We start from the raw sequence: 21733 nt of genomic DNA, 5'->3' as shown, positions 1-21733 counted from the left end.
TGCTCGTAAAATAAGATTATGGCTCTGCAGCTTTAAGTGCAGGCCAAGGCTTGCTTTGGAACTTAATACTTGCTGTCTTGTAACCCTGTTACAAAAGTAGCCACAGTTAAGTGTTTGTTTATGGATGCATTTAGTGCATATACACTGCCCTGAAACAAAGCAACATTGTACATAATTGTAGATAAACACAGACTGGTACAACGGTTCAGCCAGGAAAACCAAGATCCCGCTTCCCATTCAGCCACGGCATTCCTGCAGGCGAGTCCTCCTCTCAGTGCCACCAACCTCACAAATTGGCTAGTCCCCCTGGGCCTTGATTTTGGCTCGGTGAGTTGCATAAGCTGGGCCACTGTGGTCTATGAAGCATTTTTATCTCATCCCTTGCTGGCCTGTTCAACAAATGTTTAAGGGAATCCTGGCTTAGAGCAGGAAGTGAATTTAACCTTCCCTAATAACGCCTGTTGTCTAAAGAACCATGTCGCAACAGCAGAAGCAGTTTGGTGCTTGTTTAGGGATGCATCTCCTGCACATATGCTGCCCCGAGCAAAGCAGTATTGCATGTAATGGCAGATAAAATGCAAAAACGCCCTCCTGATGTGCTTGGTGGGGAGGTCATGGATGCAAGGTAGATGCCGCAGCAGCGCTTCTCAGCCTTGGCCGCTTTCAGATATGAGGACTTCAACTCCCAGAATTGAAGTCCACACATCTGAAAGCGACCCAGGCTGAGAAACGCTGGGCCAGAGGATGGGGAAACTGCGTCCGATGCACTCTGGAGGGGAAGGGCGCTCTCCTCGGCGCACGGGCAACCCCTCTATACGGGAAGAGCGCTTTCCTCACCCCTCCCTGCTCCCCACGAGGTCCTGACACGCAAGAGCCACACTCGCACAACACCCCTCCTCCCCCAGGCCACGGAAAAGCCGCTCCCCACGAGGTCCTGACACGCAAGAGAGGTACTCACCCCACGCCCCTCCAGCAGGCGGCGGAGAGGCCTGCGCACGGCGCTCCAAGCCCGGGGCGGCCCGGGGGTCCGCTCGCCCCTTCCCACGACGCGCCCAGCCGCTCAGCGGGCGGCGCGAGAGCCGAAGAGGGGCTCAGGGCGCGCAGGCCGCCCCTGCCGAGCGCACGGCCCGCGAGAGCGGGGAGCCGCCCGCATCGCGCTCGCTTGCAACGCGGGGCGCCCCCCCCCGTTCGCCCGGGAGGCCGCCGCGCCGCCGCGCCGCTTCCGCCACGTGCGCGGCGACTCGGCCCACTCCCCCGCCCGCGCCTCAGGCCCCGCCCCGCGCGTCCGCGCAGGCGCCGAGCGAGGGGCGGGGCGGGGCGGGGCCGGGCCGCCTCGCTTCTCCCTCCCTCCTCCTCCTCCTCCTCCTCCCGCTTTTTTCCCCCTCACGGTCGCTTTCGCCGCTGCCTCACCTGCGCCGCTGGGCGCGCGCGCCCTCACGCCCTCGGCCGGCGGGGCGTCCCCCAAGCCGCTGCCCGGCGGCGCTTCTGAGGCGACGGAGGCGCGAAAGCCCCCAACGGCCGAGCGCGCGGGGAGGGGGGGCTGCGCGCGCCGCCGCCTCCTTTCCCCCCTCCCTTCGGGCAGCAGCCTAGCTCCCGCCTCCTCCCCGGCGCGCGTGCCGCCAGTGAGCGCCTCCCCAGCCCTCCTCCGCGGGGAGGAGGAACCACAACAACAGAAAAAAACGGGGGGCGCAATCGCGCGCGCGCGCGGGCTCCTCCCCTTTTCCTTCTATTTTGAACGCTCCCGGCCAATCCGAGCTCTCCTGCTGCTTCCGGGATGGGCTGTCGCTGAGCGTCCTCACGTCAGGGAAGGGGCGAGGACGTCACGCCCCCGCCTCTGGACTCGACCCTCTTTGGCCACGCCCACGGCGTTTCATTCTTGGCGAGAGGGGAAGCGCGGGAAGGCGGGTTCGCGAGGGATGAATGGATCCAGGCGGTGCTCCCCAGTTTAAAAAAAAAGGGGGTTCTTCCTCCCGCCGGGGCTCGCTGGGTGCCTGGAGCCCTAGATCCCACTCTCCCCATCCGTAGGCCGGACCAGCAAGGGGGTTTTACCCAACCCGTCTGAACGTTCCTGCAGATTTTGATCGGTTGCACGTGCCTATTGCAGTTATTCTTTTAAATGCGTAGATACGTTTTATTGGTAAGTATAACAACCCGAGGGCATGATAAAATGCAACCAAAAATATAGCGGTGCTAATAAAATCAGAAAAGAATATATAGAATAATGCATAAGTAAGTTACATTTGTAGAAAGCGTTAATATAGGCCAGCGTTTCTCAACTCAGCAACTTTAAGAGGTGTGGACTCCAACTCCCAGAATCCCCCAGCCACCTTGGGAATTCTGAGAGTTGGAGTCCACACTTCTTAAAGTTGCTGAGGTTGAGTAACACTGATACAGACACTAGCTCAGTGGGAACATATTAGTAAACCTAGCCATATAGACCGGTGTTCTCAACCTCTGCAACTTTAGGACATGCGGACTCCAACTCCCAGGATTCTGGGAGTTGAAGCCCGCATGTCTTAAAATTGCCGAGGTTGAGAAACGTTGCTCTAGCTTATGCCCAAAACTGCTTAGAATCTCTTGCATAAAACAGTGGGATTAAAATACAGTGAAGCTGATAAATACACAATGCACCTAGAGAGAAGAAAAATGGTGGGTGGCCAAAGATTTTGCAAGCGTCCCTTACATTTCTGACCTTCTAAAATGCAGACCCTGAAAGCCAAGAGGCCAGTTGCAAATGACCCTAAGTACTTTTTCACACTGGGTCTTTGTGCCTCTTTCTTGCATGTGAAATAAATGGGCCCCTCTGTCAATAGCCCAAGAAAAAGTGTTAAGATTGGAACAATGGACCAGGTCATGCTTGGTAAGGCCTGGTGCAGAAGGGAAGGAAAAGGGGCTGGGGTGGAATGCTGTTTTTAAAAAACAAAACAAAAAAAAAGCTTGAGGATGATTGCAGTGCCCTGTTTGGAGAGAAGGAAGCATCTGGTTTGGTTGCATTTTAAGCGGGCGCTTATTGTAGAAGGTTTACCGTACTGTTTTGCGAGTGCCACACGCTGGGCGGACTCTGTCTCCCTTCCGGCTCTTGCTATTTCAAGAGGAGACCCGCAGAGGTATGGTGTGGTTAGCTTTTTTCAGATCTTGGCTGGCCTTCCTCTTGACCTGGCAAAAACAACAAAGCAGGCCCTGAAGGGGTGAATTGTCCCGTGTCCGAAACGTTTAAAATGGGTTGCCTGTTTCTTGAATAAAGTTTGCTTTCTGCACCTGCCGTCCCCAGGGTTCTCTTCCCTGCCTGCTCTTCTTGATTTTTAACCATCTTGACGGACGGGGACTTCTTAGACGCTCCAAAGATCGTGCATGGCTGTGCAAGCCCGCCGTTAGCCTAATCAAGTTTGACTGCGATTTGATCGGAGACTTTTGGATTTCTTTTCCCCGTCATGCCCAACGTGGCTACGACGGCTGTATGGCGAGAACAAAGTAGAAGAAAGCGGGGTGGGCAGAGATGGGAAGGCAGATGACAATGGTCTCAAAGATAAGGCAGCTTTGCCGGGGGCTGGTGACGCCGTAGCCAAATGGGGCTTCAAAGTGTCCGGTTCCTGAATTAAAATGTTTTCGCGGACCGGCTCTTTGCCAACCATGTCTTGTGCTTGGAATCAAACTAGCAGCAACATTTAAGCAATGGGGGGATCTACTCGGTTGCTTCGATCCGTTCAGTTTACTCACGTGGTATCAGCGGAAGCTTTCAGATCATCCTCGGAGGGTGCCCCTATCCCATACATTGCAGGAGTATAGTCTGGAGGTCCCTGGGGTGTAAATGACTTGGCTTGTTTTCAGTTCCCATCGTTGGGAATCTGAGAACTGCCGAGACAGTGCGATTTCTCTATTTCCCTTCTGCAGCCCCAGAGACGATGAAATCCTACCAGAAACTGACAGCGGAGGTCTCTCAGATCACCGAGGCTGGGGAGGAAGGTGCCGACAGAAAACCATTATGCCATCAGAAGTTGTCTGCTTGGTGGCTCGGTGGGGGCCTCCTGATGGTAGCCGCCCTCCTTAGCGGGGTGACCGTTTGGGTCCTTGGGCAGATTTGGTGGGATCAGCATGGAATTCCCTCCTGGTCAAAATGCACCTCTGTCCCAGAAGACCGTCGCTTTGACTGTTACCCGGAGAGAAGCGCAATTGTGACACGAGAACTTTGCGAGGGCCGGGGGTGCTGTTTTGTGGACAGCGAGAGGCCCCAAGATAGAATAAAGGGGGTCCCGTGGTGCTTTTATCCCCCTGATTTCCCCAGCTACACCCTGGGGAGCACGAAGGAGACTGACCTGGGGCTGGTGGGCTTTCTGACCAGAAAAACAAAGGCTTACTATCCAAAAGATGCTGAGAAGCTGCAGCTCAGCGTGGAGTTCGAAACAGATTCCCGGTTGCACGTCAAGGTGAGTCATTCATTAAACTTCCCTACTGCCACCCCATGATTTTGTCTTCGTTTCCATGTTATTCGTGCCTGCGTTTCCCTTGCTTTTTTGTAGATCACCGATGCCGCCAGTCCCCGCTACGAGGTCCCCCTTGATGTTCCTCGAGCCACAAAGAGAGCGGAGAATCCTCTCTACTCTGTCGAGTTCTGCAAGGAGCCTTTTGGTTTGATAGTGACGCGAAGCGGTTCAGGGACAGTTTTGTAAGCATTTTTTCCCTCTAGGTTAGTGGTTTCCTCATGCTGCGTTTCCAGAGAGATGACGCTGCCTGATACGCCCTCACTGTGAGATTAGTAATAGCACCACACCTCCATGCCCTGAAACCAGTATTCTTCTGCATGTTTGAAAATGAGGAATCCAGGCTTCCTTGTTGTCACATTGCTGTGTTCCCTTGTTTCCTGCGTTACCCTCCAGTGCTTTTTGACACGGTTCACTGGTGGCGGCTAATAGCTGGCACTGCAAATACATACATATATATATATATATATCAGGAGTGAAGAATTTCACTGGTGGCGGCTAATAGCTGGCACTGCAAATATATATATATATATATATATATATATATAAGGAGTGAAGAATTTCTTCCGTTCTTGGTAGCTATCAAGAGGTGGTGTTGGCAGCGCCCTATTAGACCTTGCCGGGATATTTTCCTGATCAATCACCTTTGCTGCCATGATTTGCCCGATGCGATGGGCTTCCGTAACGCTGCTGGTCCTCAGGAAGGAGGGAGCACGTTCCAAGGAGGGGAGCGAGATAAGACAACGCAGCCCAGAGCTGGAACGTGGGAAGACTTAAGAGGTTCAGAGCAGCCCTGCCCTGGAGCCTTCCCAGATTATTCCCCCTTAGGTTAGGTAGAGTGGCAGTAACAGCCCGTCAGGGACCAGAGATGGTCACAATGCCTCCTGCTCAACTTCTGAAGGTTTTTAGTAAGGGCAGGAAGCTTCCACCTGGACGCCTCACGGCTTCATCATACCTGCGGTCTTTAGGGTACGTCGTCATAGGATATGCGGGACCTGTTCACTGTATCTCAGCCTGGACCAAGATTGGCACATGCTTGACAGAATCTCAGGGCTTCTTACCAACTCAAATTGAGGAAGCTATTTCCCTTTCACAGGCCTCTAGATCTAATGATTTATTTTCCTGGACCTATCGGCCAATTCAGTCATGAATGATTGAAGATCCAGTTGCCGGCTGAATGAACTGTGCTCCTGTTGCTTTCCAATCCTTTATTTCTTTGCTGTCACCCTGAAAAGCCCCTCTAGAGCCACAAAAACTAAAAAAAAAACTTTCGAAAAGAAAATACGTCATCTTTCTGTTAATTGGGATCTTTTCTCCTCTAGGCTGAACACAACAGTGGCTCCCCTGTTTTTCGCAGATCAGTTCCTCCAGATTTCTACTCTTCTACCTTCTACATTTCTTTATGGGTTGGGGGAACACCGGAGTAACTTTCTACATAATCTGGAGTGGAACACGCTGCCTCTGTGGGCCCGAGACGTCCCTCCCACAGTAGGTTTTATGCTATATTGATGAGTTTAACACTTTTCGGTATGTTGTGATTTTTTTTTTTGGCCCCCCTGATCTAGTCTCCGTCCTTTTCTGGACATCCATGTGCCTGAATGGACATTCAGGGTGGTAACTGGTTACGATGTCTAGCTATAATGGTTCTGAACATGTTCAGTTCCAACTAGCCTGTCTCTGAATACAAAGCATTTGGAAACTGCAGCAAGGAATTGATGATCCTCCACTTCTGCTCAGTAGCTTTCCTGGAGGCCTCTGGTCAACTGCTGTGGAATACAAGGGGCTGGACTGAATGCAGCTTTGGTGTGATTCAACAGAGTTCCTCCTGAGTTCTTATGTGTCTCTGTATCAGTTTGAAATCACCGTGGTGGTTGGCTGTAGGAGAAAACTCAATGAAGATGCAGTCTTTTTTTGTGGAGTCCTGGGTGCTCTCTGAGCCTGGTTGTTTCCTTGCAAACGTTTCATTGCCAGACTGGGCAACATCTTTGCATCTTCAGTGCAAGGAGGGAGTGGGCCTTGCTCCCTGTTTATACACCGTGGCTTGCCCTGCTTGGGTGGGTGGGGGTGTTGCTCTCTCCTCGGGAGTTCCTTGATTGGGCTGTTGTTTGTTGCTTGGTTGGTTGGCTGAGTTGATTAGGGTGTATTGTGCTGTTTGTTGGTTCCTCTGGTGTTAATCCTAGTGCTGATTTTTAGTGTCTTTTTTTTCTCTGTTATGTTCAGGAGTCCTACAATCTCTATGGTGTTCACCCATTCTATCTTCTCATGGAGAAAGGTGGAGCTGCCCATGGGGTTTTCCTCCTGAACAGCAACTTGATGGGTGTGTGTTTCCTTCGTTCCCTTTTGTAGTTGTTTAATATGGAACGTAAGAGCCCAAATACGTTGGATGAACAAATGTAGCTACGGCATGAGCCTATTTCTGGCTGTTCCTTTATTTTCACGTGTACGTACTTACTGTATGTACTCTGTGCACAAGCAGCCCGAGGACCGCTGCTTTCTAATGTCTGGTCTAGGAAGCCAAGGCAGAATTAACTTCATCTCCTTCGAAGAGAAAACTTATTCCCGTTCCTCTTCCCTTTTAATTACTCGAATGGAAGTACAAAGCTGCAGGAAGACGCCGTGAGTCAGTACTTCAGGAACTTAGGATGTCACAAGGGGAAAAGGTGGTTGCAAGCGTTCTTTCTGGAGCCAAGACATCTGTTTCCTGGCTCAAGATGGTCTCTTTAGCAACTGCTGCGCGCTTAACCGCATCTTCAGCTGCTGGCCCCTCGCCTCTGCTTTAAAGCTCTTGGCCATCTGCCTTTTCTGAACGTCTGTCCTGACCTTGGCCCTTTGTCTGCGGAGAGAGAAAGAGCAAGTCGGCTGATAGAGTGACGGGCGCCTGAGTGCCTGAAGCAGCTGAGATCCCAGGCAGGCGAGCATCCTCCCTATTTAGGCAGAAGCGGGCAAGATTTCTCATGGGCTGTTCCTCAGGCCAAGGGCAGGGGGCAGTGAGAGCAGGAGGGACCTTGTCTGGACATGCCCTGGGATGCTTTTGGAGGCAAACGCTTCTGTGAAGACAAGGCTGCTGGAGGCTGAGAGTTTATCAGGGTCCTGCTTTGTCCAGCAGAATTCAGTTACTCCTGGACAAAGACACAACTCACGTGGAGAGCTATAAACCACTGGCGGTGCTCAAGACTGCTCAGGCCCACCGTTTCTTAAGAACTCCTTCCAAATCACAGCTTGAAACTGACTTTGTATACGGAGGGGTGCTGAGTTAAGGAAGCCAATAGTCATTGATATGGGAATGGAGCTGGGAGCCATAGTGGCTGGTTTAAACTTAGGTACCAGTGAGTTATCAACACTGTCCTTGCATCTGTAAGAGAAACCAGCAGATATAAAGCAGCTGAAGGCTGCTTGTCTGTCCTTTTTTTTTCCTTGGCACGTATGAAAGCGGAAAAGGTTTCGTGTTCAATTTCACCTTCCTCGGCCAGCTGTGAAAGGCACAGGGGTACGCTTAATAAAAATGTGGGCAGCCTTCTGCATGTGGTGACCCCCAAGGAGAAGTGCTGGAATAGTAAGTCCTTTGAGGACCCACAGAGTTGTAGAGAAGAATATGTTGATGCTTTTGAAGCGAGCAAGCATTACATCTTCATGGTGCCACACCCCTGAATGTCTTCCAAAAGACTTGATTTGACATCCCCTCTCTCCCTCTCTCTCTCTCTCTCTCTCTCTCTCTCTCTCAAAATCCAGAGGTGGCCCTTCAGCCTGCTCCTGCCCTCACATGGAGGACCATTGGGGGCATTTTAGATTTTTACATCTTTTTAGGACCAGACCCCAACTTGGTGGTCCAGCAATACCAGCAGGTGATTGGTGAGTATCTCAGGAAACAGCAGCACAGCAGGAAGACTTTTTCTTCCCTTTAGAACTGGCTGGGAATTTCCGACAAGAGCCAAGAAAGCTTGGCTGATGGTGGGGCGGGGTTTGTTGAAAGCCTACCGTATGGAGGGTGCTCAGGTGTGCCCTCGCTATCGGGAGACTTACCCAGGAACACCTGATGCCCATCGTGAGAAATTTATTCACTCATGCTTAGAAGCCTGCCCTGCCTTCCAGCTTTGATTTTATTCGTGTTTTGGGTTCTCATCTAGGAAACCTCCCTACCCAAGTGCAATTCAGAGACCTTAATCCCAGAGAAACGGCACTATTTTTGTTGGTTTGGTTTCTCTGCCAGGAGCACCTTCATAAATGACATTTCTTCATGACAAAGGATGTAGTTACATGCCCGGCAGAAGCAGGTCTGACTAAAGAGGCTGACGTGTCGCATTTCCTCCACTTGCGTTTCAGGGTTTCCGGCCATGCCCCCCTTTTGGGGACTGGGATTCCATCTCTGCCGTTGGGGGTATGGGACGAGCAACAGGATGTGGGAGACAGTGAAGGCAATGCGGAATTTCCAGATCCCTCAGGTAAAGACAACGGGAGCCTTCAGAGGAGGAGGAGGAGATGGCTGATGGAGTCGCTCCAATCCTGGTCCGACACTCTAATCCAGCCAGTTCTGCTGCAGTAGCTCTCCTGCTATCCTTCGCCTGCCCAGCCGCTGCTTGGGGTGATGGCAGTTGTGGTCCCATAAAATTGGATTGCGGTGTAATCTGTCCCTGCATGATGCCTACAACTTAACAAATTAGGCACATGGAACGGTTTTATGTTCTTCAGAGGAGCCATCCCCAAGCTCCTGGACTAATCTGGATTAGTCATTCTGTACTAATCTGGATTCCCCAGGCAGCCTGGGGATGCTTCCTCCTTCGTTCTCTCTCGTTCCTCCTGCAGGATGCCCAGTGGAATGACATTGATTATATGAATGGCTCTCGGGACTTCACCTTGGACTCTGAGAAATTTGCCACTCTCCCCCAGCTGGTAGAAGATCTTCATGAGCATGGACAATACTACGTGCTGATCCTGGTAGTTTGATTTCCCCCCCCCCCCCTCTTTCTTGTTGCTGAAAATAAAGAAGAAAGGAATAATGTCCTCCTTTCACTCCGGTTTTAAGCAAAAGCTGCCTGCACGCTAGGGCCTCTTCACACTTTCGACGTCTTGCTTTTCGGCAACCCAGAAGCAGAATAGGAACCATGGATTCACGGGGTAGAAAACAGAGTGCGCTCTGGGTCCTTTCGATTCAACAGGCATCTTTTGGGACCCTAGACGTGTGCCTTCACAGTTGTGGCACCTGCCCATTCTTGTTGCCTCATGGCGCCTTCCCTGCTCTCTTTTTTTACTAGACAAAATTGGTTAACAAGAAACACAGCAGAGCCGCACAAAGGGTTTCCACTAATAGCACTAGGAATCTTCCTTCTCTTAATTCTTCGGTAGTGTGTGCGTGTGCATGTGACTTATTGATTTCTCTTTCCAGCCAACGTGTCTCTGCGTTGTGCGTAAATATAAATGCACACAGACAAACACACACTTTTTTAGGTTGCTAGAGCAAGCAGCTGCAATTCTAGTGAACTGCAGTTGAAAGAGGTGCTCTGCTAGCCGAGAAGTGTAAGAGCTTTGCTAGCAAAACGTGCACCGGCTAAACGTCCCTCTGCTTCAGAAATTTGCGAGCCTTCCCAGAACAAAACTTTGGCAATCCTGTCTAGCCAGGATGGAAATGTTGTAGCTTTCTGGAAGAAGGCTGTTCTCTGTCCCTCTTCTGACAGTTCCAAGAGACCAGTAACAAACCAAGATCAAATAGTAACTTTTATAGGCTTATTTACAAGGCTGCTTGAACGGGTGAACAAAATCCATCAGAGACTTTGGAGCCTGTCCTAGAGTACTGGCCTTCAAAATGTCTGTCTCCAGATGTGTGGCTTGCAGGTTTTGCCAACTACCTTGGCCATTTCTGAGAATTCTGGCCACACATCTGGAAGATGCCCAGTCTGGGGAAGCTGCTGTATAAAACAGATGGTTCTCGTGTTATTTTCTCTCAGGACCCCGGAATCAGTAGCACTCAGCCTCCCGGCTCTTACTGGCCTTACGATGAAGGTCTGAAGCGCGGAGTATTCATCAACAACACACAAGGGAAAACTCTGATAGGAGAGGTAAGCACCTGCTATCCTTCTTATATCTGAATCAATGCACAACTCGAAGGGAATCTCTTTGAAGTCCATCACCCACCTTCACAATCAGGAAGAGGCAGGACTGTAGCTGAATAAGGAGCATCTTTACTGCAGAAGTCCCAATCGTTCAGCTTTTGAAGCCCTCCAAGCAGAGAATGGGGCTAATTTGCTAGAATTCCCTCAGCCAGTCACGTTTTCCTGAGATACGAATGAACAGGTGCTATTTTAATCTTCTCCCTAGTCTTTAAAATGACGTAATAACTAAACCTTGGATGTGTTTTCTCGAGCAAGCTTTTCTATCATAAACTGTAAATGGGCCATTATCACTTGCCTAGATACTTTCAGATAAATGGGATGAATGTGGCTTAGCTCCTTCTACTAATAACTTCTTGAGTTATTGCAGTGCATTTAGTCAGTCCCAGTCTTGGTTTTCAGAGTGCCTTCAGTTAATCCACATTATTCAGATCTTTGTGAGTTAATAAATAGAACTTGGAGACTCTCCATGAGGGATCAGGGATGAGGTGCAGTGCTAAATTGTACATCCTGCGGCAGGCAGTATGCATGGTCATATGGATTAGGATTTCTGCCTTGCTCTCTGATTAGCATCTATATTCCTACATACTTGGATTTCCTTGTAGGCCGTAAGAAAATTAAATCTTAAGTAAAGCTCAGAGGGATCTCTTATACTTCTTGTCCATGCTCAAAAATCACTTTCAATCAAGCTGTTTTGGATGCGTTGTCGGTCTCATAAAAATACCCAGGGAAAGTATTCTGTACATGCTCTTGGGGTTCTCTATCTGCAAGTGCTTCTCACAACTTCGTTTAGAGGAATGGGGGGCCATCAAAGGTGTTGGAGTCTTCTCATTTTGCCCATTTCTGCTGGACTGAACTGACTGCTTCCTTGTCGGGAGCTAACAGGCTGAAGTTCTTCATGCATCTTATTATCGGATTTAGTATTATTTTTTTTAATTCTATTTTCTCGCCAGGTCTGGCCCGGCTTCACTGCTTATCCTGACTTTTCTAACCCAAACACTCATCGCTGGTGGCTAGAAAATCTGAACCGTCTTCACACCGTCATCCCTTTCGATGGCCTTTGGATCGTACGTTTCCTCCTTAACATTTCTTGGTTTCTGAACGGCAAGACGTGAGTGGCTGTGAACTAGACATCATTAAAAACAACACAGATATAATGCTGAAGGCTTCCAAGTGTCGAGCCAAGAACTCCACTAGGAAGTTAGAAGTCAGAGAGGGGTCTGGTAACATCTTTTCTGAACAACACTTTTTATTGAAAGATGGAAGTTTTCTTCAGCTGCACCTCCCGTCATGAGGTGCATCCACATTTTATTAAAAGGCATCAGCTTTTGTGAGCTACAGCTTCCTTCATCAGATGCAGCCGTGGATCCATGGATCCACGTGGCTCACAAAAGCTGATGCGTTGTAAGAAAATGTGTTAGTCAGAAAAAGTGCTTGCAGACTCCTGATTTTTTGCTAATGTGGACTAATAATACGGCTCTCCATCTACAATTTGGGAGCGAGAAATTGAATTTTTAATTCAGTTAAAATTTGACCTTGAAGTCAGTCCTCTGCAGGCTGGACACTCTTAACTGTTACGCTTAGAATCTACCTTACAGATTGATTGATTGATTGATTGTCCAAATTTCTATTACTGCCCATCTCTCCCAAAAGGGGGACTCTGGGCAGATTACTCCTCCCGGTTGTAGCAGGCCAGCATAGATTGCATTCAGTGGCCAGAATTTGAACCGGCCTGCTTAACGCCACCCAGATCTCTTTGCTTTAGGACATGAATGAACCATCCAACTTCATTGATGGCTCGACCGAAGGATGTTCCCAGGGAGACCTAGATAACCCACCATACGTGCCCGGTAAGAAACGAGATAACCTGAAGTCTGCTTTTGTGAGCTTCCATACACCATAAGCTGCTTCAGCAGGTTGGCTGGTTGACGGGCTTGTTTCTTAACCTTCAGCACCGCTGTTGTGGGAGCATCTTCATGTCTGAACGTAGCCAGCAGTTTTTACAAGGACGGTGCAATAGTACCTGGGAAAGATAATAGCTGCATGTTGCCTAGTTTCAGGTTTTGTTTTGTTTTTTGTATTGTATGGCATAGCAGTTCGGTGTTCAAGCTGCTTTTTTTTTCTTTCTGGGAAATCCTTGTGAGGTCCAGCAGCCAGATTCGCGGACTATTTAGCCAAGACAAGTCACGTTGCCCGGGGTGCACGACAAGGAGGCTATCTAGTTTCAGGTCATCCCGTGTAAAGAGTGCAGAGGAGGAATGTCCAGGTTTACTGAGGCTAGCAAGAATCCCATGGAGATGACATTACGAGCCACAGAACTACTGGGGCTGTGGAAATTGAGGGAGCGGTTCAGGAAGGTTCAGAAACCGCTCCCAGAGGACGGGTTCACCAGCCCAAGTGTTCCTTTGAGGCTCCAAAATCTTGGCCTTCTTGTAAAGCAGGGGTGGGAACCTGTGGTTGTCAGAACCCACAATCAAAGAATAGTTAAATCGTTCGATTGTGTTCTCTGCCATCGAGGCAGCGCGTGTCAAGCTCTGGACGGGAGGGGGAGAGATGCTGAGCGGGAGAAAGAGGTACGCTTCGTCTAATGGTGGGGTCCAAGGTCGTACCAGGCGGAGATGGGCAGAGCTGGAATGCTGAACTGTTGAGGGAAGGGGGGATGGCATGTGAAGGGGGTTCTGACGTGTCTGCGTGCTTTTTATTTGGTAGCCTGTGTGAGAATTGTTTTAGTCGTGGCTTTTTACCATGAATAAACCTGAAATCTGCATTTCATCTGGATGCATGAGTCAGAAACTTACTGAGTCAACTGTGTCAGAACGTTACTGTGGTGGCTTTTCGGATCTTGTGGAAGTTCACATTCCAGCCACCTCCACCAGTCGATGAAGGACGCTGGGAGCTGTAGTTCAGCAGCATCCGAGAAGCTCGGGGCTCCTGATCCCGGTTCTAGAGCCTCCTTTGTGATTCTCACTCCTTTTCCATGCTCTGCATAACATTGTTTGCCCCCCAAAGGGAAGCCCGTGGTGGGTTTGTATATCTGTGCGAGGATAGCCTCGTTCCTTAGCATCCCTCAGGCTGGGTTTGAGGTGCAGCGCCTGGGCGGGTGGGATTTGCTGAGCAGACCGCCGTGCTGGTTCCTTCTTCTCCTCACCTCCCTTTCCCTGCCTCCGTTAGGGATCCTGGGCGGTTTCCTTTCCGCAAAGACGATTTGCGCCTCGGCCAAGCAAAGCATCTCTGCGCATTACAATCTCCACAACCTCTATGGGCTGATGGAAGCCAAGGCCACTGCGAGGTAGGCCAGGCTCCCGTTGCCTTTGGGAATGGCTGTCTTGGAGGAGGGAGCAATAGAACGTTTCCAGGCCCAGTGTCATCGTCGTCGTCGTCGTCATCATCACCCTTTTCCATGTTGCGGATTCATTAGCCTCTCAAGGGCATACATTATTCTCTACTAGGTGAATTTTTTTTCTTTTCTTGCAGTGCTCTGGTTGAAATCCGTGGGAAGAGACCCTTCATTATTTCACGTTCCACTTTTCCAAGCCAGGGCAGATATTCAGGACACTGGCTGGGCGACAATCAGAGCGAATGGAAGGATATGTTTTGGTCCATTCCAGGTGCCTATCGCCTGCTTCTGGATTTATTTTTAATATCTGCTGCTCCTGTGTAATATGTAGACCATTAAGCATCTCAAAGCTTTGGGGGTGTAAATGCACGGGGGAAACTTATGGGTAATTTGCCTGTTCAAGAGTATCATGTAAATGCCACCGGCACTCGGCGTATTTCCAAACCCAGTTCGAGATCCTGTCCTTATCCTTCATCTTGTATTTTTACCAATAAATACCGGGCTCACCAAAATGCCCAGGATATCTCCGTGGTCAGGGGATCTCATTCTGGTCTGTATCCTTACTGAGCACACTGCAGTTGTCCAGGAGTCAGTCGCCGAAAGCTGCACATCTGTAGCCAGATGTTGGCCTCACTTTGCCTCTGAATCCCCAGGAATGCTGAGCTTCAGTCTCTTCGGAGTCCCGTTGGTCGGGGCCGACATCTGTGGCTTCTCCAAATCCACCTCAGAAGAACTCTGTATTCGCTGGATGCAACTGGGGGCTTTCTATCCCTTTTCACGAAATCACAACACCCGGGATGAGAAGGTAATCCAGCGGGGGGGGTGTGTGTGTCCCACTTCCCTGCTTCTCTGTAAAGCTTTTCCCAAATATCAACTTCCATCTCCTTACTGGTGCTAAACCAGGAGACTTCGCTTTTCCACCTCTTGTTTTTGCGAATAAACAAGCCTGGAACGCCGAGGTGTACTAAATGCAAGGAAGAGCTGACTTTCCATATGGGAAAAGCAGAGGACGGCTTGTCTTCAGAAGAGCCTGCTGTCGCATCTCTGTGTGAGTCTCTGGCTTGAGCGCTCTCCCTAACTAAGTAGTTGTGACTTCATGCAGAGACACCACAGAGAAGTCTGGGAATGTGCGCAGCTGGGTCCTTTTTTAAAAAAAATTATTTTCATTAAGAAAACTCTCCCACTCTTCTTCTGAAGAGCTGCATTTCACTTAACTTACCTAGAAGTTGTTGGAGTACGGCTCTCATCTCCAAGCAGCGTGAGCCACGGCCAGATTAAGTCTCGGCCTAAGGGGGTAATGTCTCCTTTGGGTGACGTCGGGCTCCTTGGGGCCTCGCAGGCGGGCCTGTTTCAGTATCTCTGAGAGCGACGCAAAGCGATTTGCTGCTGCCTTCTGGGATGTCGGTTCTTCCAGCCCACCCCACGGCCCTCTCCCCAAACCATCACCCACGCCCTCCGTCATCCTCTCCGCAGGCTCAGGATCCCACCGCCTTCAGCCCAGCAGCCCGGACCGCCATGAAGGAGGCCCTGGAGCTCCGCTACACCCTGTTGCCGCTGCTCTATTCCCTCTTCCATCGGGCTCATCTGCAAGGGGACACCGTGGCCCGCCCTCTGTTTTTTGAGTAAGTCCCTCGATAAGTTGGGGGGAGGGTTCTCGGAGGAGCTCCAAGAGGACCCACCCACTCCCAATCTGGCAAGACGTTTCGGAAACCGGACTTCAGAAGGAGTTTGGGAACCACCCGGAGGAAGAGCGCCATTCAAAACGTGCTGGACCCTCTCGTCCTTCTTCCCGTGGGTCCTCCGTTGGGGAAATGGACCGTCCTTTTCTTCCTTTTCTGCACAGGGCTGAGCCCTGCAGCAGACGTGCAGGAAAGGGTTCTTTGCCAATGCAGAGTCCTTAGTTCAGTCTCACTATCTCTAGGTAAACAGGTCCCTGGACCTACGAAAGGCACAATTGCCCAGACGACGTTAAGTTCTGGCTCTGGGTGAGCTGTTCCTTGGTTGCTCCCCTGGGCCGATGCATGGAGCAGGGCTCCCAGACCGAGGCTGTCGTCAAGGAGCCCTGGATGGTTGTGGGTCTTCTTCAGGCAAGACGGATGGCGTTTCAATGATTCGTTCCTTGTGCTAGGTTCCCAAAGGACGGGGCCACCTACACGTTGAACAAGCAGTTCCTCTGGGGCCGGGGCCTGCTGGTGACACCAGTTCTGGAACCCGGCGCCGACTCAGTGATCGGTTACTTCCCCAAAGGTGTTTGGTACGATTACTACACGGTAAGGGCGTGGCCCCTGGGCTCCCGTAATGGTCCCATCTCTCCGGAGTCCGGGAGACCCCCCTTTCTGGGACTCCGAGGAGGCCGCCTTCCTGCCAAAGCTTGGCACCAACTAGTGGCCTTTCCTGGTCCCCTTCAGGGCTCTTCGGTGAACAGCAGCGGGGAAAGCTTGAAAATGGCAGCACCTCTAGATCACATCAACGTCCATCTGCGAGAGGGGACCATCCTGCCCACTCAGGTGAGACCCGCAGGTGCTCCTTCTCATCCTCGCTGGTCCAACTCCTTTTGGATGAGCTCCTGAGAGGCCAGGGTCCCCTGGGGAGTGTGAGGTTGTAGGCCTTATCTCTCCCCCTAGAGTCCCAAAGCTCAGACCCAAGAGCGAATCGAAGATCTGCTTCCTGCCCTAACTTAGGTTTTAATGCCATTTGTTATGTTGGTAACGGTGACTTTTCAGCCCAGACATTCCCCAGAACAGCTGAGAACAGTGTTCCTCAGCGTCAGCCACTTTAAGCCGTGTGGACTTCAACTCCCAGAATTCCCTAGCCAGCATGGCTTAGAAGGTTTAAATACAGAACTGCAAAATGAAATGGGAAGACACCCTGAGACGGAAGGGGAGGGATGGCTTCTTCCTTGTCAGCCCTGAGCTTTCAAACCTTTGGGAGTCCTCGTGTCCCGGTCCCTGCTTGCAAAATGGGAGTGCTGGGCTATAAGCAGAATTGGAAGGGAAGGAGAGCGGGGCACGGTTGAAAATCTTTTACGCGGGCCGTACAGAGCGACAGTCTCTCCTGCCCCTCCCTCCGCTGATCCTTGTGTCTCTCAGAAACCCGGAGGCAGCACCCGGCTGAGTCGCCGGAACCCTTTGAGGCTGATTGCAGCCTTATCCCAGAATGCCAACGCCTGGGGAGACCTTTATTGGGACGATGGTGAAAGCCTGGACGCCTTCGAAAAGGGCGACTATTCGTACTTGGTGTTCAACGTCACGCAGGTAAGACGGTCCGTCTGCCAGCCATGTGGAAGAGGGAGGGTCCCCTGCCGAGTCCTCCTTCAAGTAGGACTTCCTGGCTACTGAGGCATGAAGGAATGCCTTAGGATCGCTCTTATCACAGGGGGAGATGGGATTTTCCGACCTGAAGCCTGGGAAATCCCATCTCACCTAGGCCAAGGGTGTGTTTTTCTTCTGCTGCTAGGTTGCCAGCTCTGTGAACTTTCTCTCTTCCTTTGAACTGCAGCAGCCGCATAAAGCCTGCTTTTTAAAAGAGCCGCATAAAGCTTTTTAAGTGATCACTTTCTTTTGCAAAGCATTTTGATACACAAATAGAAGAAAAGGTAAAGATAAATGGATAAAGAATGTAAATATGCTGATTTATTTTTTAAAAAGCAGATCTGCTTATCTTCCTGTTTCCATCCTAAGGTTGACTGTATATTTTATTTATTTTATTTTATTTATTTATTTCTCAAATTTGTGCCGCCGCCCAGCTTCCCCCCAAAGAGGGACTCTGAGCAGTTTACAATAAGTTAATCAATTAAGCATTAAAAACAGTAATCATAACAAAGCATAAAATATAATACAATATAAAAATAAAAATCCAGATGGGTACAAAAGATCATAAATATGAGGGGAGCACTCTAAGGTGCCAGTCATCCCCAGGAATGACTACCCCCCTCCCCACCCCAGGCACATATTTAACGGAAAAACAGAGAGGGGGGAAAGTGGATGGATCGAAGTGGTCACAGGAAGGATGGCTGACGTTCCTTCTTCCCTGTCATTTTAAAAGTGCAGGAAGGGTCTCTGTCTAAGTACCTCCTTGTGGGGGTACGGCATTTTACTCAGTTTAAGTGGGTGTGTGTGTGTAGAACTTGTGGCCCTCCAGATGCCAGTTTCGGCCCAGCCCAACCGGCATGAATGGTGGGCATCTTTAGGTGGCACCATCAACCAGAGGCGGGTCCCAGCCCTCCAGCTGGAGATCTGTGTGCCTGCAAGGGGAGCCATCCTGCTAATGGCTAAAGCTCTTTTCTCTTTGACAAAACTCAGTGTTTTCTGGGAGACTGATCCCCATGACTTTATAAGTGCATGTCAGCAGTAAGGGGAAGATGCTGTAGCATCAGTCTTTGCCAAGTCCCATCACCTCCATCTGGTTAGGAAACGTGAGCCCCCCCCGTCACCATCTTCTTCCAGAACACCTTCACGTCCACCGTCCTGCATTCCAGTATGGAACCCAACTACATTACAGTGGATAATCTCAGCGTCTACGGAGTCCGGGAAGAGCCAAAAACTGTCACCGTTGGTGGCAAAGACTGGCCGTTCACCTATTCGACCAATCAGGTAATTAGCCAGCTGGCCATTGAGATTGTACTGTGCAGCGTGTGACCTGGCGTGTGGCACTCCTGCCCATCTGGCTTCTCTTCAGCAAGTTTTCCAGCAAGCCAAAAATCCGGCCTTTGGAAAGAAAAAAGAACAGAATCTTCCTGTTTTTTATGAAATTGTTTAGAAAACAGTGAGATTCATTTTTAAAAGATACTCATAATTTGCAACAACTTTTGAACACCTTTTGTTCCAAAATGGTACCAGTGTCTATTACTGTTTCACTAGGTTTAGCAAGTTTTGCCTGAAAGGCATAACTATTAGATGGGCTGCTTCATTTTTTAACCAATTTTAAATGGGGTTTGACCGTGGTCTTCTATCTTAATGATCCTTTATTTATCTGCAGAGGCTATACATTCTGGCACTCATTCAGATTTTATTGTAGCACTGAGGAAGACCACATATGGTCAAGTCTGTTTGGTTCTTGCTACATGTGAAGTGACCCAAATTTCTTAACTAGTGGATGGTTAAGCTTAATGAGTGATTTGTGCGTATTTCCTTAAAGCTCACAGCTGGACTGTTTTTAACTTTTCAGGAGCAATGTTATATACCTTTTAACAATGTTGTGCATGTGGGGGATGATACGATTCTTCAAATATCCTGGATTTTTGTTAGGTTTTTTTATTTTTATTCCTTTGCTTCTTGCTTTTTCCAGTTTCTTACCTGACAACCCATGACTAGTATGGGTCACTGTTTCAGAGAGATTTTCTTACCAGATTCCTCAGTGCCTTCAACGATGGCAGAGCTTCTAATATACTGGAGAATTTAAAAATTCAGGGAGAGATGTATCTGCCTTGAAAGTAGCCAATGTTGAACCGTATAGCACAGTCAAACATCAGGAGCTGACCGCAGGAAATGCTTTATGACATTTTGTATTATGTCATAAAATGTTTTGTAAAATTTGCCAAATTTCTATTCCATGGGAGTCAGGGGTTCTGGATTTTGGACGCATTCTGTAAGGTAGCCCATTTGTGGTACCTTGGTTCAAAAATTGCCCTACGATGCACCGTTTCGGCCAGTTAAGGGTTGCAGAGCATCAAACAGACATGGGAGTTTTAGTAGTGTATAGATTTATACCTTTTGTCAATGGCTTGAAATAGTGTATGTTTATCATCATAGAAAAGGGGAGGGTGAAAATGCCAAGAATGTGAACAGCTACATAAAACGGTGGTCCCAGCTGCTCGCTTGACCGTCTTTTGCAATCATTCCCAAAGGTCCTCAGCGTGAGCAACCTGCAGCTTCCTCTCAGCCAGGGATTCCACATCCGGTGGATGTGAGACCGGGGGCGTTTCCTCTCCCCCAGTTGCATGGCAAATACCGCCACAAGCGGACTGAGCTGTGGCTTGCGTGGAACCTCGCCCTGGGATCCCCACGCACCTCTGTGGCTGTGCCTCTCCACCCAAGCCCTGCCATTGCCTCGTCGCATCTTCTCGGGAAGGGCCTCCCAGCTTCTGCTCCGAGCTTTTCTGCACAGATCTCTCATCTCCTTCTGTGTTTCGCTCCCCGAGAACCCGTCGCACGTTGCCAAACATCCCACCCTCCGTGAGTGGCGCTTTGCAGTTTTGCTGGATAAGGAGGACCTCGAGTCAAAGTCACTGGATCTGAGTCCCTGTCCTCCACCGTGGCATGAACTCGGACTGTAGGCATGCAAACCAACTCAGACGCAGCCTCTGGATTTTTCAATTTAATGTACTTGGCCATTAAGGCTCGGGAAATTTCCACACCCAAATCTGGGCAGGTATCTGGCAGACGGTTCTGAACGGGAAGGGCCATTCATTGATCCGTCCCGGTTGTAAGGGGAGATGACTAAATTCAAGATCAGGCCGTCTTTTGCAGAAAGCACAGGGCCTCCGAGCAGAAGGCTAAAATCTTGCATCCCGAGGCACTGCTCTCTGCCAATGAGTGAAACCAAGGTTTAACTTCACTTCTGTACTTAGGAGGATTCAGAAGGTTGTAGGCACACGTTCCATCCTCTCGTACCGGCCTAAGTCTCCACCTCAAAGCCAGGAACATTCTGGCTCTGAGTCAGAGATTCTGTATGTTCTTAATGTAACCTCAACATCAAAGGCTAACCCTGTATTTTGCTAGCGTTGTTGGTAAAACCCACAGTGGTTACGGGTAGTATTTCACCCTGTAACAAACCTGCTTCGTTCCGGTTAGGTAAGTTAACACTTCCAGAGCACCAAGCCTGAGCGCCCAGCTCCCGTCACTAGACACCTGTGACGGTCTGTGCAATTGGATGGTCAAGTCACGGGTGTCTGGGTTACCCCTCCAAGTTTGCAGCACCACCAAGGGTGATTGCAGAGTATTCTGCTGCACTGAGACACCCGTTGCTTCTAAATCTTCAGGTGTTACGGGGTTTGCCACAGTGTCCTGGCCAATGCTGCAGAGATGGTGAGGTTTTAACTCTTCCACCACGCTAGGGAGGGGGCCTGAAGCACGGTTCTCGGCATTACACTGACTTGACAGGCGGGGCATTTCGCCCAGCCCTGAACTCACCCTCAGGATGAATGTCTATAGCGTGCTAAAATGCACAGATTTCAGAAAATCCACTTTGCACTATTTTCCCACCAACCGTTTTCCCCTGCCACTGGAGTTTTGTGACCTATATTTTCAACTATTTTAGATTTCCCCTCTAGAACAAAGCGGGGAGACTTCCTCCTTGCTTATGGACCTCACTCGGCCTGGAGAAAATTCCTGGCAATGCCCCTGTGCAGCTGCGGCTTTGCAGCGCTACTTCTAGTTAAATCATGATAGGGTTAGGTAAGCCTGTTTTGGAGAACCCGCTTTCCTCGAAGTTGGCCTTGGAGTGAGCGTAAACTGTTTGCACCAGCAAGGACCAAAGCCGAAAAGACGCCCAGTTTAAGTTGGCCTGGATGCCTTCTTGCTGAACTGTCCTGTGATGTTTTTTACCAGGGCGTGAATGGCAAGGGTAGCAAGAGAAACCCAACGAATATACTGTACGGGAGGGTTTCTCAAACTTGGCCACTTTAAAACAGGTGGACTTCAACTCCCAGAATTCCCTGTGCCAGCTGGGGAATTCTGGGAGTTGAAGTCCGCCTGTCTTAAAGTGGCCAGGTTTGAGTACATCAAAAGCTGCTGTACAAAATTGTCTGGTGCATGGGGCCAAGGGGAAGACTAGGGGAAGGGAAAGGTGAGTTGTGTCCCTTTGGGGTGGTTGCTTTT

General features: G+C 49.9%; 2 protein-coding genes across 2 annotated transcripts in view; one reads left to right on the top strand and one right to left on the bottom strand.

The window, feature by feature from the left end:
• The window catches only part of MAFK (MAF bZIP transcription factor K), a 14848-nt gene extending 13243 nt beyond the window's left edge, over nt 1-1605 (bottom strand). The window contains exon 1 of the mRNA XM_063314845.1: nt 1411-1605. The gene's annotated coding sequence lies outside the window, so the exon portion shown is untranslated. The remainder of the gene's footprint in view (nt 1-1410) is intronic.
• LOC134505231 (lysosomal alpha-glucosidase-like) overlaps nt 1-21733 on the top strand; it is a 24484-nt gene extending 2751 nt beyond the window's left edge. Inside the window, exons 2-20 of the mRNA XM_063314840.1 lie at nt 3892-4424; nt 4518-4663; nt 5801-5966; nt 6699-6795; nt 8208-8327; nt 8799-8917; nt 9279-9410; nt 10418-10528; nt 11533-11646; nt 12345-12429; nt 13751-13868; nt 14054-14187; nt 14570-14721; nt 15390-15538; nt 16045-16186; nt 16325-16423; nt 17006-17170; nt 18362-18508; nt 19762-21733. Of these exons, the coding sequence (XP_063170910.1) occupies nt 3903-4424; nt 4518-4663; nt 5801-5966; nt 6699-6795; nt 8208-8327; nt 8799-8917; nt 9279-9410; nt 10418-10528; nt 11533-11646; nt 12345-12429; nt 13751-13868; nt 14054-14187; nt 14570-14721; nt 15390-15538; nt 16045-16186; nt 16325-16423; nt 17006-17170; nt 18362-18508; nt 19762-19824 (2781 nt within the window). The 5' untranslated portion in view covers nt 3892-3902 and the 3' untranslated portion in view covers nt 19825-21733. The remainder of the gene's footprint in view (nt 1-3891; nt 4425-4517; nt 4664-5800; nt 5967-6698; nt 6796-8207; nt 8328-8798; nt 8918-9278; nt 9411-10417; nt 10529-11532; nt 11647-12344; nt 12430-13750; nt 13869-14053; nt 14188-14569; nt 14722-15389; nt 15539-16044; nt 16187-16324; nt 16424-17005; nt 17171-18361; nt 18509-19761) is intronic.

The sequence above is a fragment of the Candoia aspera genome, chromosome 14 (genome assembly GCF_035149785.1).
Source record: "Candoia aspera isolate rCanAsp1 chromosome 14, rCanAsp1.hap2, whole genome shotgun sequence".
NCBI classification, from domain to species: domain Eukaryota; kingdom Metazoa; phylum Chordata; class Lepidosauria; order Squamata; family Boidae; genus Candoia; species Candoia aspera.
Note: the sequence above shows the minus strand (reverse complement) of the source record. Positions and strands in the feature narration are given on the sequence as shown.